At 41.0% G+C, this 13,081-nt stretch overlaps 1 protein-coding gene across 1 annotated transcript in view; it reads right to left on the reverse strand.

The window, feature by feature from the left end:
• Positions 1-13,081, reverse strand: part of COPG2 (COPI coat complex subunit gamma 2) — an 88,956-nt gene that overhangs the window by 47,524 nt on the left and 28,351 nt on the right. Inside the window, exons 7-9 of the mRNA XM_049642998.1 lie at positions 11,748-11,840; positions 10,735-10,821; positions 9,536-9,693 (exon numbers count right to left, since the gene is read on the reverse strand). Of these exons, the coding sequence (XP_049498955.1) occupies positions 9,536-9,693; positions 10,735-10,821; positions 11,748-11,840 (338 nt within the window). The remainder of the gene's footprint in view (positions 1-9,535; positions 9,694-10,734; positions 10,822-11,747; positions 11,841-13,081) is intronic.

Genomic DNA, 13,081 nt, shown 5'->3' on the forward strand with positions numbered 1-13,081 from the left:
TCTGAGAAATGATCAGCCGTTTAAAAGGGTTAACTTTGTATTCGATTATAACAAAATCATAGAAAAGTCCACAAAATATTTGTCTCCCCCCCGCCCCCTCAAATTCATATTCAAGCCCTAACCCACGGTGTGTGACTCTATTTGGAGATGGGCCCTCTAGGGAAGTAATTAAGGTTAAATGAGGTCATAAAGGTGGAGTCCTGATCTGAAAGGATTAGTGTCTTTAAAGGACAGATAACACAGCACTTGCTCTGGCCCCCCAATCTGTGCACGCGCGCGAGTGTGTGTGTGTGTGTGTGTGTGTGTGTGTGTGTATACAAATGCACCAAAAGATCACATGAGCGCACTGTGAGACGGTAGCCCTCTCCAGCCCCAGGGAGAGCTCTCACCATACACCAACCCTCTTGGCACTCTAATCTTGGATTTCCTAGACTCCAGAACTGTGAGCAAATAAGTTTCTGTTGTTTAAGCCCCCTCGTCTGTGGTATTTTGTCACAGCGGTTGTAGCATACTAATAATATAGCAGCTGACCTTGAAGAGGCCCCCGGTGATTCTTGGTTTCTGGTATTCATTCCCTTTTCTAGTCCCGAGCCACGCTGAACAGAGCTGACCTTTTTTATCCAACGGAATACTGCAGAAATGTTGGGGTGTGGCTTCAAAGACTAGGTGTCTATGAATATTTTGTTCATAAAAATAATTGTGCCGGGGCACCTGGGTGGCTTGGTCGGTTAAGCGTCCGACTTCGGCTCAGGTCATGATCTCACGGTCCGTGAGTTCGAGCCCCGCGTCGGGCTCTGTGCTGACAGCTCAGAGCCTGGAGCCTGTTTCAGATTCTGTGTCTCCCTCTCTCTCTGCCCCTCCCCTGTTCATGCTCTGTCTCTCTCTGTCTCAAAAATAAATATATGTTAAAAAAAAAATAATTAAAAAAAAAAAAATAATTGTGCCTTGCACTTTGTGCTCTCTTGCATCCCTCACTGTGGGGGAAGCCAGCCACAATGTTATAAGGACACTGACCAGCCCCATGGAGAGGTCTACATGGCAAGGGACTCAGGCGTCCTGCCAACAGCCTGCACCAAGGCACCAGTCACGAGAGTGAGTGACCCCGGAGGCAGATTCTCCAGCTTCCCTCATGCCTTCTGATGACCACAACTTTGGCCAACATCTGGACTGCAGCCTCACGAAAGACCTCAAGGAGGCACCAGCTGAGAACACTCCCAAATCTCCGGCCCACAAAAATCATGTGGGAAAAGAAGTATTTGTCCTTTTAATCCGGTTAAGTTTTTCAGTAATGTGTTATACAATGGCAGATAACTAAATCCAAGGGGAATTATTACAAACCTAGAATGATAAAGGAAATGAGTATTTCAAGCCCGTCAGAAGCCCCCTACATGCCACCTTCCAGGCACTAGCGTGCTTCTGCCCTACAGATAAATACGAACTTTTAATGCCATAGGTGAGTTGTGTCTATCAAGTCTGAAATTAACACAAAGAGAACCATACAGATTGTATCTGTTTGTGTGGGACTTCAATGTATCCACACTGTGGTTGCATTTAGCAGTAATTTGTTCATTTCCATTGTTGTATACTATTAACTGTATGACCATAACACAATTTAGTTTTTGATTCTAACTTTGTCCGACATCTGGACTGCTTCTGCTTGGACTGAGTAACAGTACTAGAGGTATCCTTGGTATGTCATTTGACCCACGAATGTATGCATTTCTGTTTGATATTTAAACGAAGACAACGGAGATTCTGATTGGGGGTTCATTGAATCTGCAGAACAAAATAAGATGTGACATTTTTATAGTACTGAATATTCCACCCTGAGAACAGGATATATCCCTCCATTTATTCAAGTCATATTTCAATAACATTTTATGATTTTCTGTGTAGAGATGTATACAATTTGTAGATTTATTCATAAGGATCTGATTTCAATACAAATGGTACCATCTTTTCAAAATTTTACTTTATTGAGTGGTTACTGGAATATAGAAATTAAACTGATTTTGGATACTAACCTACCCAGTAACCTTGATAAATTTACATATCAATCCTGATAGCTAATAGATATTTTACATTTTCTTTTTTTTTTTTTTTTAACGTTTATTTATTTTTGAGACAGAGAGAGACAGAGCATGAACGGGGGAGGGGCAGAGAGAGAGGGAGACACAGAATCTGAAACAGGCTCCAGGCTCTGAGCAGTCAGCACAGAGCCCGACGCGGGGCTCGAACTCACATACCGTGAGATCGTGACCTGAGCTGAAGTCGGACGCTTAACCGACTGAGCCACCCAGGCGCCCCTTCTTTTTTTTTTTTTAATGATTGTTTATTTTTGAGAGAGAGAGAGACAGGGAGAGACAGAGTGCGAGCAGGAGAGGGGCAGAGAGAGGGAGACACAGAATATGATGCAGGAGGCTCTGAGCTTTCAGCACAGAGCCCAGTGTGGGCCTTGAACCCACGAGCTATGAGATCATGACCTGAGCTGAAGTTGGACGCTTAACCGATGGAGCCACTCAGGCGCCCCCTAGATTTTACATTTTCTATATACAAAATCATGCTGTCCGCAAAGGCAATTTTATGTCCTCTTTCAAATCCCTATTTTTTTTTCTTATTGCACCAAGTATGACTTCCAGTAAAATGTTGCTAAAAAATAGAATTATCAGGCATTCTCTGTTTCATTTACAATCTCAAGGAGGAAAACCTTTAATAGTCCACCAATAAGTACAAAGTTTACTGGAGATTTTTTGGTACCTTATCAGAATAATGATGTTCCCTTCTATTCTTTGCTTTGAAAAGAGATTTTTTAATCACAAATTGCCACTGATTTTTATCAAGTGCTTTTGCTGCATCCATTATGATACTGAGACTATTCTCCTTTATTCTTTGAATGAGGAATGTTATGTTGATTTTTGACTGTTAACGGAACCTTGCACTGCTAGAATAAACGCATACTGGGAAATTTGTTCATTATTTCTTCGTATATCTCTATCTCTCTCTTTCACCCCAGTCTCTCACATCTTCCTCAGGAATTTCAATTACATCCCAGGTGGCACACCAGTTGATAGTATCCCACAGTTCTCTGTAGCTGTTTATTCTTCTTTAACCTGTTTTCTGTGTTCCCTCAAATTAGTTGCTTTCTATTCCTCTCCCTTCAAATTCACCAACTCTTTCGCCGTTTTGTTAGCCACCTCTAGCCTGGTGCTAAGTCTATCCAGCAATTACCCATTTCTGTTACCATCTGTGTGGCAGGCAGAATGGCCCCGGAGACGTTCGTGCCTTCCTCCCTGGAACATGTGAATATGTTACCTTACGTGACACAGACCAACCGCTGACTGAAGGTGGGTAAGCAAATAGGGACCTACCAATCTCTGACCGCAAAGAAATGAATTGAGCCAACAACCGAAATGAGATTCGAAGTGAATTCTTCCCCAAAGCCTCCAGTTAGCATCAGCATCCTGCTAACATTCTTTTAACCCATGAGACTTCTGTCTAACCTACAGAACCACGAGATCATACACGCACGTTGTAATAGCCATTACATTCGTGGTCATTTGCCATGGCAGCAATAAAAAACCAATTCAGACTTTGGTACCTGACGGTGAGGTGCTACTGTAACAAAAACCTTAAACTGGGAAACTGTCTTTGGAAGCAAGCAGTCGGTAAAGGCTGCTAGAATTTCAGGGAGCATGATGAAGAAAGCCTAAATTGCCTTAAGCAGACTGCTAATAGAAATGGGGTCTTTAAGAACACCACCAGCGAGGGTTCACAGACCACTTACAGAAATCTGGTCTTGGAGTCCATCCCAAAACAGAAGAACACACATTCTTTTCAAGTGTACATGGAACATTCTCCATAACAGATCACATATTAGACCATAAAACAAGTGTCAACAAATTCAAAAAGATTGAAATCATTCCGTGCATCTTTTCTGACCACAATGCTATGTAACTAGAAGTCAGGCACAAGAAAAAATCTGGAAGGAGTACAGATACATGGGGGTTAAATAACATGCTACTAAGCAATGAAAGGGCCAACAAAAAACAAACAAACAAAAAACAAAGAGGAAATAAAATACATGGAGACAAATAAAAATGAAAACAAAACAGTCCAAAATCTTTGCGATACAACAAAAGAAGTTCTAAGAGGGAAGTTTGTAGCAATACAGGCCTAACTGAAGAAGCAAGAAAAATCTCAAATAAACAACCTAATCTTACACCTAAAGGAGCTAGAAAAAGAAAAAAACCCAAAACCAGTAGAGGGAGGGAAATAAGATTAGAGCAGAAATAAATCATATAGAAACTAAAAAACAGAACAGATCAATGAAACCAGGAGCTGGCTGTTTGAAAAGATCAATAAAATTGATAAACCCTTACCCAGACTCTTTAAAAAAAAAAAAAGACTCAAATTTAAAAATCAGAAATGAAAGAGGTGTCATAACCAAAACCACAGAAAAATTAAAGATTTTAACAGAATGTTATGAAAATATATGCCAACAAATTGGACACTCTAAAAGAAATGAATAAATTTCTACAAACATAACCTTCTAAAACTGAATCCGGGGCTCCTGGGTGGCTTAGTTGGTTTTAAGCGCCCGACTTAGGCTCAAGTCATTATCTCACGGATCGTGAGTTCGAGTCCCATGTCCGGCTCTGTGTTGACAGTGCAGAGCCTGAAGCCTGCTTCAGATTGTGTGTCTCCCTCTCTCTCTAACCCTTCCACACTCATGCTCGTTCTCTCTCTCTCTCTCTGTAAGAAATAAACATTTAAAAAATTTTTTTAATAAAAGTAAAAATAAAACTGAATCAGGAAGAAATAGAAAATTTAAACTGATTACTAGCAATTAGGGGCGCCTGGGTGGCTCAGTCAGCTGAGCGTCCAGCTTCGGCTCAGGTCACGATCTCATGGTTTGTGGGTTTGAGCCCCGCGTTGGGCTCTGTACTGACAGCTCCGAGCCCGGAGCCTGCTTCGGAGTCCGTGTCTCCCTTTCTCTCTGCCCCTCCCCTGCTCACACTCTGTCTCTCAAAAATAAATAAATAAATAAAATAAAAATATTATAAAAATTTTTTTGAAAAAGAAAGAAAACCCTAAAGACTCCACCAAAAAACTACTAGAACTGATATTTCAGTAAGGCCACAGCATACCAAAAAAAAAAAAAAAAAAAAAAAAAAATCAATGTACAGAAATCTGTTTCATTTCTACACACTAATAATGAAGAAACAGAAAGGAATTAAGAAAGCAATCCCTTTTACAATTGAACCAAGAATAAATAAAATGCCTAGGCATAAACGTAACCAAGGAGGTAAAAGACCTGTACCCTGACAACTATAAAATACTGATGAAAGAAACTGAAGAGGACAGAAATGGAAAGATATTCCATGCTCCCATATTGGAAGAACAAATATTGTTCTACCCAAAGCAATCTACAGATTTAATGCAATCCCTATCAAAACACCAACAGCGTTTTTCACCGACCTAGAATAATCCTAAAAAAAATTTGCATGGGACCACAAAAGACCCTGAAGAGACAAAGCAATCTTGAAAAGGAACAACAAATCTGGAGGTATCACAATTCCAGATTTCAAGTTATACTACAAAGCTGTGGCAATCTAAACAGTATGGCAGTGGCACAAAATTAGACACACAGATCAGTGGAACAGGATTAAAAGCCCAGAAAGAAACCCATGAATATAAGGTCAACCAATCTTTGGCAAAAGAGGCAAGAGTATGCAATGGGAAAAAGACGGTCTCTTCAACAAATGGTATTGGGAAAACTGGACAGCGGCAAGCAGAAAAATGAAACTGGACCACTTTCTTTCACCATACACAAAAATAAACTCAAAATGGATTAAAGACCTAAAGGGGAGACTTGAAAGCATAAAAAACCCAGAAGAGAGCACAGGGAGTAATTATCTGCCACCAGCCACAGCAACACTTTTCCCTTCCCTCCTGAGGCAAGGGAAACAAAAGCAAAAATAAACTATTGGGACTGTATCAACATAAAAGGCTTCTGCACAGCAAAGGAAACAATCAACAAAGCTAAAAGACAACCTACTAAATGGGAGAAAATATTTACAAATGACCTATCTGATATAAGGGTTAGGATCCAAAGTATATAAAGAACTTACATGGGAATGCAAGCTGGAGCAGCCACTCTGGAAAACAGTATGGAGGTTCCCCCCCAAATTAAAAATAGTACAACCCAGCAACTGCACTACTAGGTATTTATCCAAGGGATACAGGTGTGCTGTTTCGAAGGGACACATGCACCCCAATGTTTATAGCAGCATTATCAACAATAGCCAAAGTATGGAAAGAGCTCAAATGTCCATCGATGGATGAACGGATACAGACAATGGAGTATTACTCCATACATATACATACAATGGAGTATTACTCGGCAATCAAAAAGAAAGAAATCTTGCCATTTGCAAATATGTGGATGGAACTGGAGGGGATTATGCTAATTGAAGTAAGTCGGTCAGAGAAAGACAAATATCATATGACTTCACTCATGAGGACTTTAAGAGACAAAACAGATGCACATAAGGGAAGGGAAGCAATGATAATGTAAAAACAGGGAGGGGGACAAAACATAAGAGACTCTTAAAAATGGAGAACAAACAGAGGGTTACTGGAGGGGTTGTGGGAGGGGGGATGGGCTAAATGGGTAAGGGGCATTAAGGAATCTACTCCTGAAATCATTGTAGCACTATATGCTAATTTGGATGTAAATTAAAAAAATAAAATTTCAGAAAATGATAAAGAACTTCTAAAACTCAACACCCAACACCCAACACCCAACACCCAAACCAAACAATCCAATTAAAAATGGGCAGAAAACACGAACGGAGACATTTCTCCAAAGACAACATACAGATGGCCAAGAGACACATGAAAAGATGCTCAACATCACTCATGACCAGGGAAATGCAAATCAGAACACGAGATATCACCTCACACCTGTCAGAGTGGCTAAAATAAGGAACACAAGAAACAGCTGTTGGTGAGGATACGGAGAAAAAGGAACCTTCATGCGCTGTTGGTGGGAATGCAAACTGGTGCAGCCACTGTGGAAGACAATATGGAGGTTTCTCAAAAAGTTGAAAATAGAACTACCCTGTGATCCAGTAATCACACTACTGGGTATTTACCCAAAGAATATAAAAAAAACACTAATTCAAAAGGATATTTGCACCCCTATGTTTATCGCAGCATTATTTACAATGGCCAAACTATGGACGCAGCCCAAGTGTCTGACAAACAAATGGATAAAGATGTGGCACGTATGTACAACGACATATCATTCAGCCGTAAGGAAGAATGAAATCTCGCCATTGGCGACAACATGGATGGGGCTCGAGAGTGTAATGCTGAGAAATAGGTCAAAGACAAAAATATTAGAGGATGTCACTCAAACGTGTAATTAAGAAACAAAGTAAATAAAAGAAAAAGAGAGAGGGAGAGAGGCAAACCAGGAAAGAGACTCAACTATAGGGAACAAACTGGTGGTTAGCAGAGAGGAAGTGGGTGGGGGGATGGGGAAAACCGGCAAAGGAGATTAAGGGTACACTTATGATGAGCACCGAGTCACGTACGAAATTCCTGAATGACTATACCTACGTCTGAAACTAATAGAACACTGTATGCTAACTAGACTGGAATTAAAAAGAAATCTAGTCTTGGAGAATCCTGTGAGAGCGCAGAAGGGGGCACAAGTTGTCGTAAGCTGGAGTAAGGTGGATCCTTGTCACACGTTAGCGGAGAGATGAGCGGAACTGTGTCCTACAAGTTATGTGGAAAGCAGAACTTGCAGACGATGACCTCGGCTCTTCGTTTGAGGAAATTTCCAAGGACAGTGTTGAAGGTGTGACCTGGTTTCATCTTGTTGCTCACAGTAAAATGGGAGACGAGAAGTTCCACGAGCGGACAACAGCCTCCGCCCGTGCCTGTGAGTTCCAGCCTGCCCAATGCATCTTGGACTTGCGTAGCAGGCCCCCAAACCGCAAATGCCAATTCCTTGTAGTAAATCTCTTTATATATTTACCTGCCTTGGGCTCTCCTTCTCTGGTTCAATTCTGACTGATACAGGACTCTATAAAAAAGGAACTAAAAAGAAATTCTAGAGCTTTAGTTTTCATTTCCTCTGCTCATTCATAACTATCTCCCATTGACGTCTTTAAAGCATCTTTTAGAAGTCTGTTAAAGTTTTTGTCTGCTAACTACAATGTCTGGTTCCTATCAGAATCAGTGTCTATTGACTGCGTTTTCTCTTAACCGTTGGTCACATTTCCAAATTCTTTGCACTTCTGTCATTTTTTTTTTTTTTTTTTTACTGTATAGAAACATTGTGAATGACAGGATGCAAAGACTCGAGAATTTATGATGTTTCTCTAGCAGGCAGTTAACTTGGCTAGGATCACACTCCAGACTTTATCTCTTCCACCACGAGGTGCGCCTGAATTCTCCATTCAGTTCTTTCAGTTCACAGCTACTTTTTGCCAGGCTTTCTAGAGTCTTCCCCTGTACCGTAGGGGAAGTTCAGGATTTTTGCAGAGTTTGAAATCGATTTGGGGGCTTCCCCCAGTCGTGGCTTCCTCCTTTCCAGGGTTTTCACCCTAGGTTTTCATCACTCTTCCAATCTCAAACTATATTCTCACCCCTCTTGTCCAGCGAATACCACGGCTTTCTGTGATCCCACCTCCAGGAACTGTGGACCTCGGGAGACTGATCAGAAATATACAGACCTCATTTCCTACAGCTCTGTCTCTGAGGCATCAACTTCCCTCCGGTTTTTGCCTGCTTTTCACCACTCACCAGTGCTTTCAAATAGTGGTAGACTTCCCCATTGTTTGGGGGGCGGCATACTTTTGTACTGAAGATCTAAGTGTTTGCAGTAAGGCTAATGTGACCAAGCTCTTTCACCATTACTAGAAGCCGGAAGCTCAACCGAATACTTTAACATTCCCTTTATCTTCTTTGTTGATATTTACATGATAGCTCCCTTTTTTTTTTTTTTTTTTTTTTTGGTGGTTACTCAAGAGATTACAATATTCATCCTTCTGTTATCACAGACTACCATCAAATAATATAACGCCAGTTCACGAACAAGATGAGAGCCTTACAAATGGTGTATTTCTTTTCCTCCGCCATGCCCTTTCAACAAATGAGTCATTAAATGCAGTACTTCAAGATTCTTTTACAAAAATAAAGGAACAAATAAGACTCTTAATGTCACCCCGGCTTTCACATTTAATTACTGCATCGCCTATGATCTGTATTTTTTGTTCCCTATCAGCATCTTATTGTGTTACTGGCAATCATAATCTATTACATACATATACCAAAGCACCCATTAAGGTAAAAAACCAAAAATGTTGCATGACTTGGAAGGCCCCAAATTTTCTTAATTTGGAAAACACTAAATCTCTGTAAAATCCGCACAGCCCAAAAAAATCCCCCAAGGAAATACACCTGGACGTATGTTAGCCAGCAAACAAAAAATGACTTAGGTTTAGGTGAAGACACTTACCCCTCTTCATTTTCTTTTAGTAAGCGACTGGCAATTCGGATAAGCATGCAGTAAGCAAACTGTGATTTGAGGCCGGATTTAGTAAACTTATTCAACATCTTAGAAACAGCAAGGCGATCGTTCTTTTTAAGGTGATACAGGACTCCCAGCGCATGGTACTAAAGAACAAGAAAAAGGATGTAACATCCAGAAAGCGGAGGAGGAACAGGACAAACTTCCAGGAAAACAAAATCACATGGAACGAGATTTTTAGTAAAAAGATACCCAAGTCAAATGTGTACAAATAGAACAACTTTTTCGTACGGAATCAAACGCAGGCAAGACTGAAAGGAGAAGAGTTTCACCCCCAGAAACTGTAGATTCAGATTGGACAGGTGGTATTAAAGAGGTGACATACAATCCGAAGACGGCTCTAGCAGGTTCATCACTCCCCCATACATCCTTAGCACAAAGGCGCTCAGGTCCAAGGCTTTACCAGTGTCACAGGTCTCTGTTAGTGGCTTTAAGTCATCTGTGGCCATGTTAGTAGTTAAAGGATTAATCTCCTAAAGCAGGCTCAAGGAGCATAATTATCGTGGCACTTCGTGTAAAAACACAACGATCAGAGTTAAGAGAGCGAGACGGTTTCTTGAGGGAAAAACTACTCCTCTATTTCCTCATAACTAAATACGCCTACAGAAGTTGTAAACATTAAAAGGGGGCGAATAAGTATCCTCTCCAATACAAATGGGGTACTTCACATAACATTGCCAGTGACCATTTCGCTCTTCTCTTTTAATTAGGAATTAACGAATATCCAAAGGAGATCTTCCCAACAAAATGGTTACGTTTCACAAAATAAAATTACTCTTGACTGTTGGCGTAATGTCTACTATAACCAAGTTCTGAAAAGCTTAGACTTGAACATCCTTCTTCACAAATCATTTTTCACGTAAGGGGCTGAAATGCAGTGTGAAGGACCTCTGGAATGAGCATCTCAAACTGCTACTGAATTTAAGAATCTTTCCTGAACGTTCCTACAGCTTCTATTAAACGCTAGCAGGGTCTATGACAGTAACTCTAATTAATGGGATACCTACTAATAGGCTGCTTAATATTACACTTCCGCTAACACTCATCTAGGGAGTCAATAAATTGTCCCTGAAATGAAGGGTTAAAGAAAGCTGATCTCAAGACCTAACGGGACTCGATCACAGTACCTGGACCATAATGTTATCACTGGAAGCAGCTTCTTGGGCTTCATTGACCCAGCGTTTAACCACGTCATAGCTTATCTTCATCATGTGCTAGACACAGAACAAAGCGAGAATAGAAAGTGCATGGTCACTAGAGGTTTACAGACATGAACTGGTTTTCTTAGAAAAATCACTAACAGACATTTCCAAACCAAAGAGACAACTCTGTAGCTTTTTGAAGTCTACTTCAAGTCTCTACTCCAGACGCAACTAATAGGCCAGAAACTCTCTCCAAGATGAGGAGGGGTTTGTGGGCTAAGATGAGAGGGGAGGGACAGGAAAGGAAGGGCTAGTTAATAGGACGGTGCTTGAATAATGCGTACATTCTAGGTTTTACTTCCAGGAAACTCACCTGGAAGGAAAAACAAAAACAGAAACAAAAACACACAGTACTGACAGATCCCTTGCTATAAAACTTGACCACCTACACTCCAGACCCAGAAACTCTTGTGATTCAGATGATCTAACCCATTCACACACTAATAACCAATTTTAACCAAATGCAAGGTGACCTCAGGCTGTCATAAATTTTGTTTTGATAAAAAGAGAAAGAAAAAGTATTCCTGAAACAAAGACCACTTTCCAGTAAGAAATTTCCACGTGGGGCGGGCGGCTTTGGATGGAAGGATACCACACACACAGGGCACTAAGGAAAGCAGACGATACAAGAGGCAAGAGGTCAAGTTCAGGTCACAAAGGAAGATTAAAAACAAAACAAAACAAAAACGACCTTCAGTGTCTTCCCGGTCTGCCACCTCACCCCCCATCCTTTGTGATTACCGAAACCTTTCAAACATGGAAATGTCACCTTTTTAACTGCCTGTATTGTAACGCTGCTCTGATAAAACACTCTTGGATAAAGTAATAGAGACGCAAATGTGTTTTTTGAATGTTTCACGGTTCACGTGGGAGAGAATCACAGCGATATTTTGTTTAGCACCCGCTCGAGCCAGGCAGCTGGCCACTCGTTCACTTACTAAGGACGACACCAGTGCCGAACTGGAGACGCTGGAGACTTTATCCACAATGGCCTGCTTCATGTATCTTTCAATGGCCTGCAACATTGTTCCCTGAGAACATTCATAAAGAAACAGTTGTTGAAGCACACATCTTCACCCAAAACTACGGCTCCAGAATAGTTTACAAAAACCAGTCATATATTTGTTTCCGTGCCAATATTTAGACTGCGTTAAAGGGACTGCCATCTACTAGAGTAACTCTATCGCAGAGGGCAGGAGCTAGACAACCAAGTTGAATCTTCAAAGAGAAAGACCGGAAGGAAGCAAATTAACCGTTCAACAATGAAATCAACGGTCTCAGCGTGGAGAGTCCCAGCCTGAGGAAAAGTGTAAGCCCAGGCTCCACTTCTCAGGGATGTTACAAAGGAAATTCCTAGAAGGGGACGGAGCTGCTTTTGAAATCCTGAAGGTATCTCTGCACGAAGGGGATGTATTTTATACGGATCCCGTAAAGCCCTACACATCAAATGTGATCCCTGATAATTTTAGATACCTAAGAAATTACATGTTTTTTTTTCTAAGAAATTACATGTTTAATATGCTACTGCAGAGTGTCCTCAATACGAAGTCCTCTGCAAATAAAGTCCTTTTTAAGTGGAAGAAAGCTTAGCACTGTGAAGGTAGCAGCAGATGAAGATACGTAAACAGACGGAGATCAATATTCAAAGACAGCCTATGGCTAGCGTGGGCAGTGTCCAGTCTCAGGCTGACCGATTTAATACTAAAACAAAGGCAGCCACAGCAAAACACATCACACCATCTCCATTACTCCTTCTAGGGTCCAGATTTACCATTTGCTCCTACGCAACCTTTAAAACTTGAGAAGACTGTAAACATACACATAAAATATACCCAACCATGAATAGAGCTGAAATATTATTCAATATGCTGGCAATGGCCAGTCTGCCCTTCATTTTATAAGCTTTCCTACTCAAGAGTTCCCAGAAAGGGACAGCCTAATTTCATCCCTCCAGATGTGAGGGACTGAGTCAAGGTTAAACACCGGACTCAGACCTTTTGTGGTTATAAGCCACTGGCTGGCTGATGGTTAACTAGGTTCTCTCTACTGAATATATGAATGAGGAGGCCTGAGCCTCGTAAGTGATGGATCACAATAGTAAATATCGGAGAAATCTTGCTGTTGAGTTCCTTAAAGCTGTCCTATTTCTTGCTCTGTCATCTGTTGTAAGCTTTACCTCAAATTCTGAGAGATCCAGATCCTATAATAAAGTTGTTTAAAAAAAAAAAAAAAAAAAAAGCCTGGAGGCACAAAAGCCTTTCAGATGGTCCTG

The sequence above is a fragment of the Panthera uncia genome, chromosome A2, assembly GCF_023721935.1.
Source record: "Panthera uncia isolate 11264 chromosome A2, Puncia_PCG_1.0, whole genome shotgun sequence".
Lineage (NCBI taxonomy): Eukaryota > Metazoa > Chordata > Mammalia > Carnivora > Felidae > Panthera > Panthera uncia.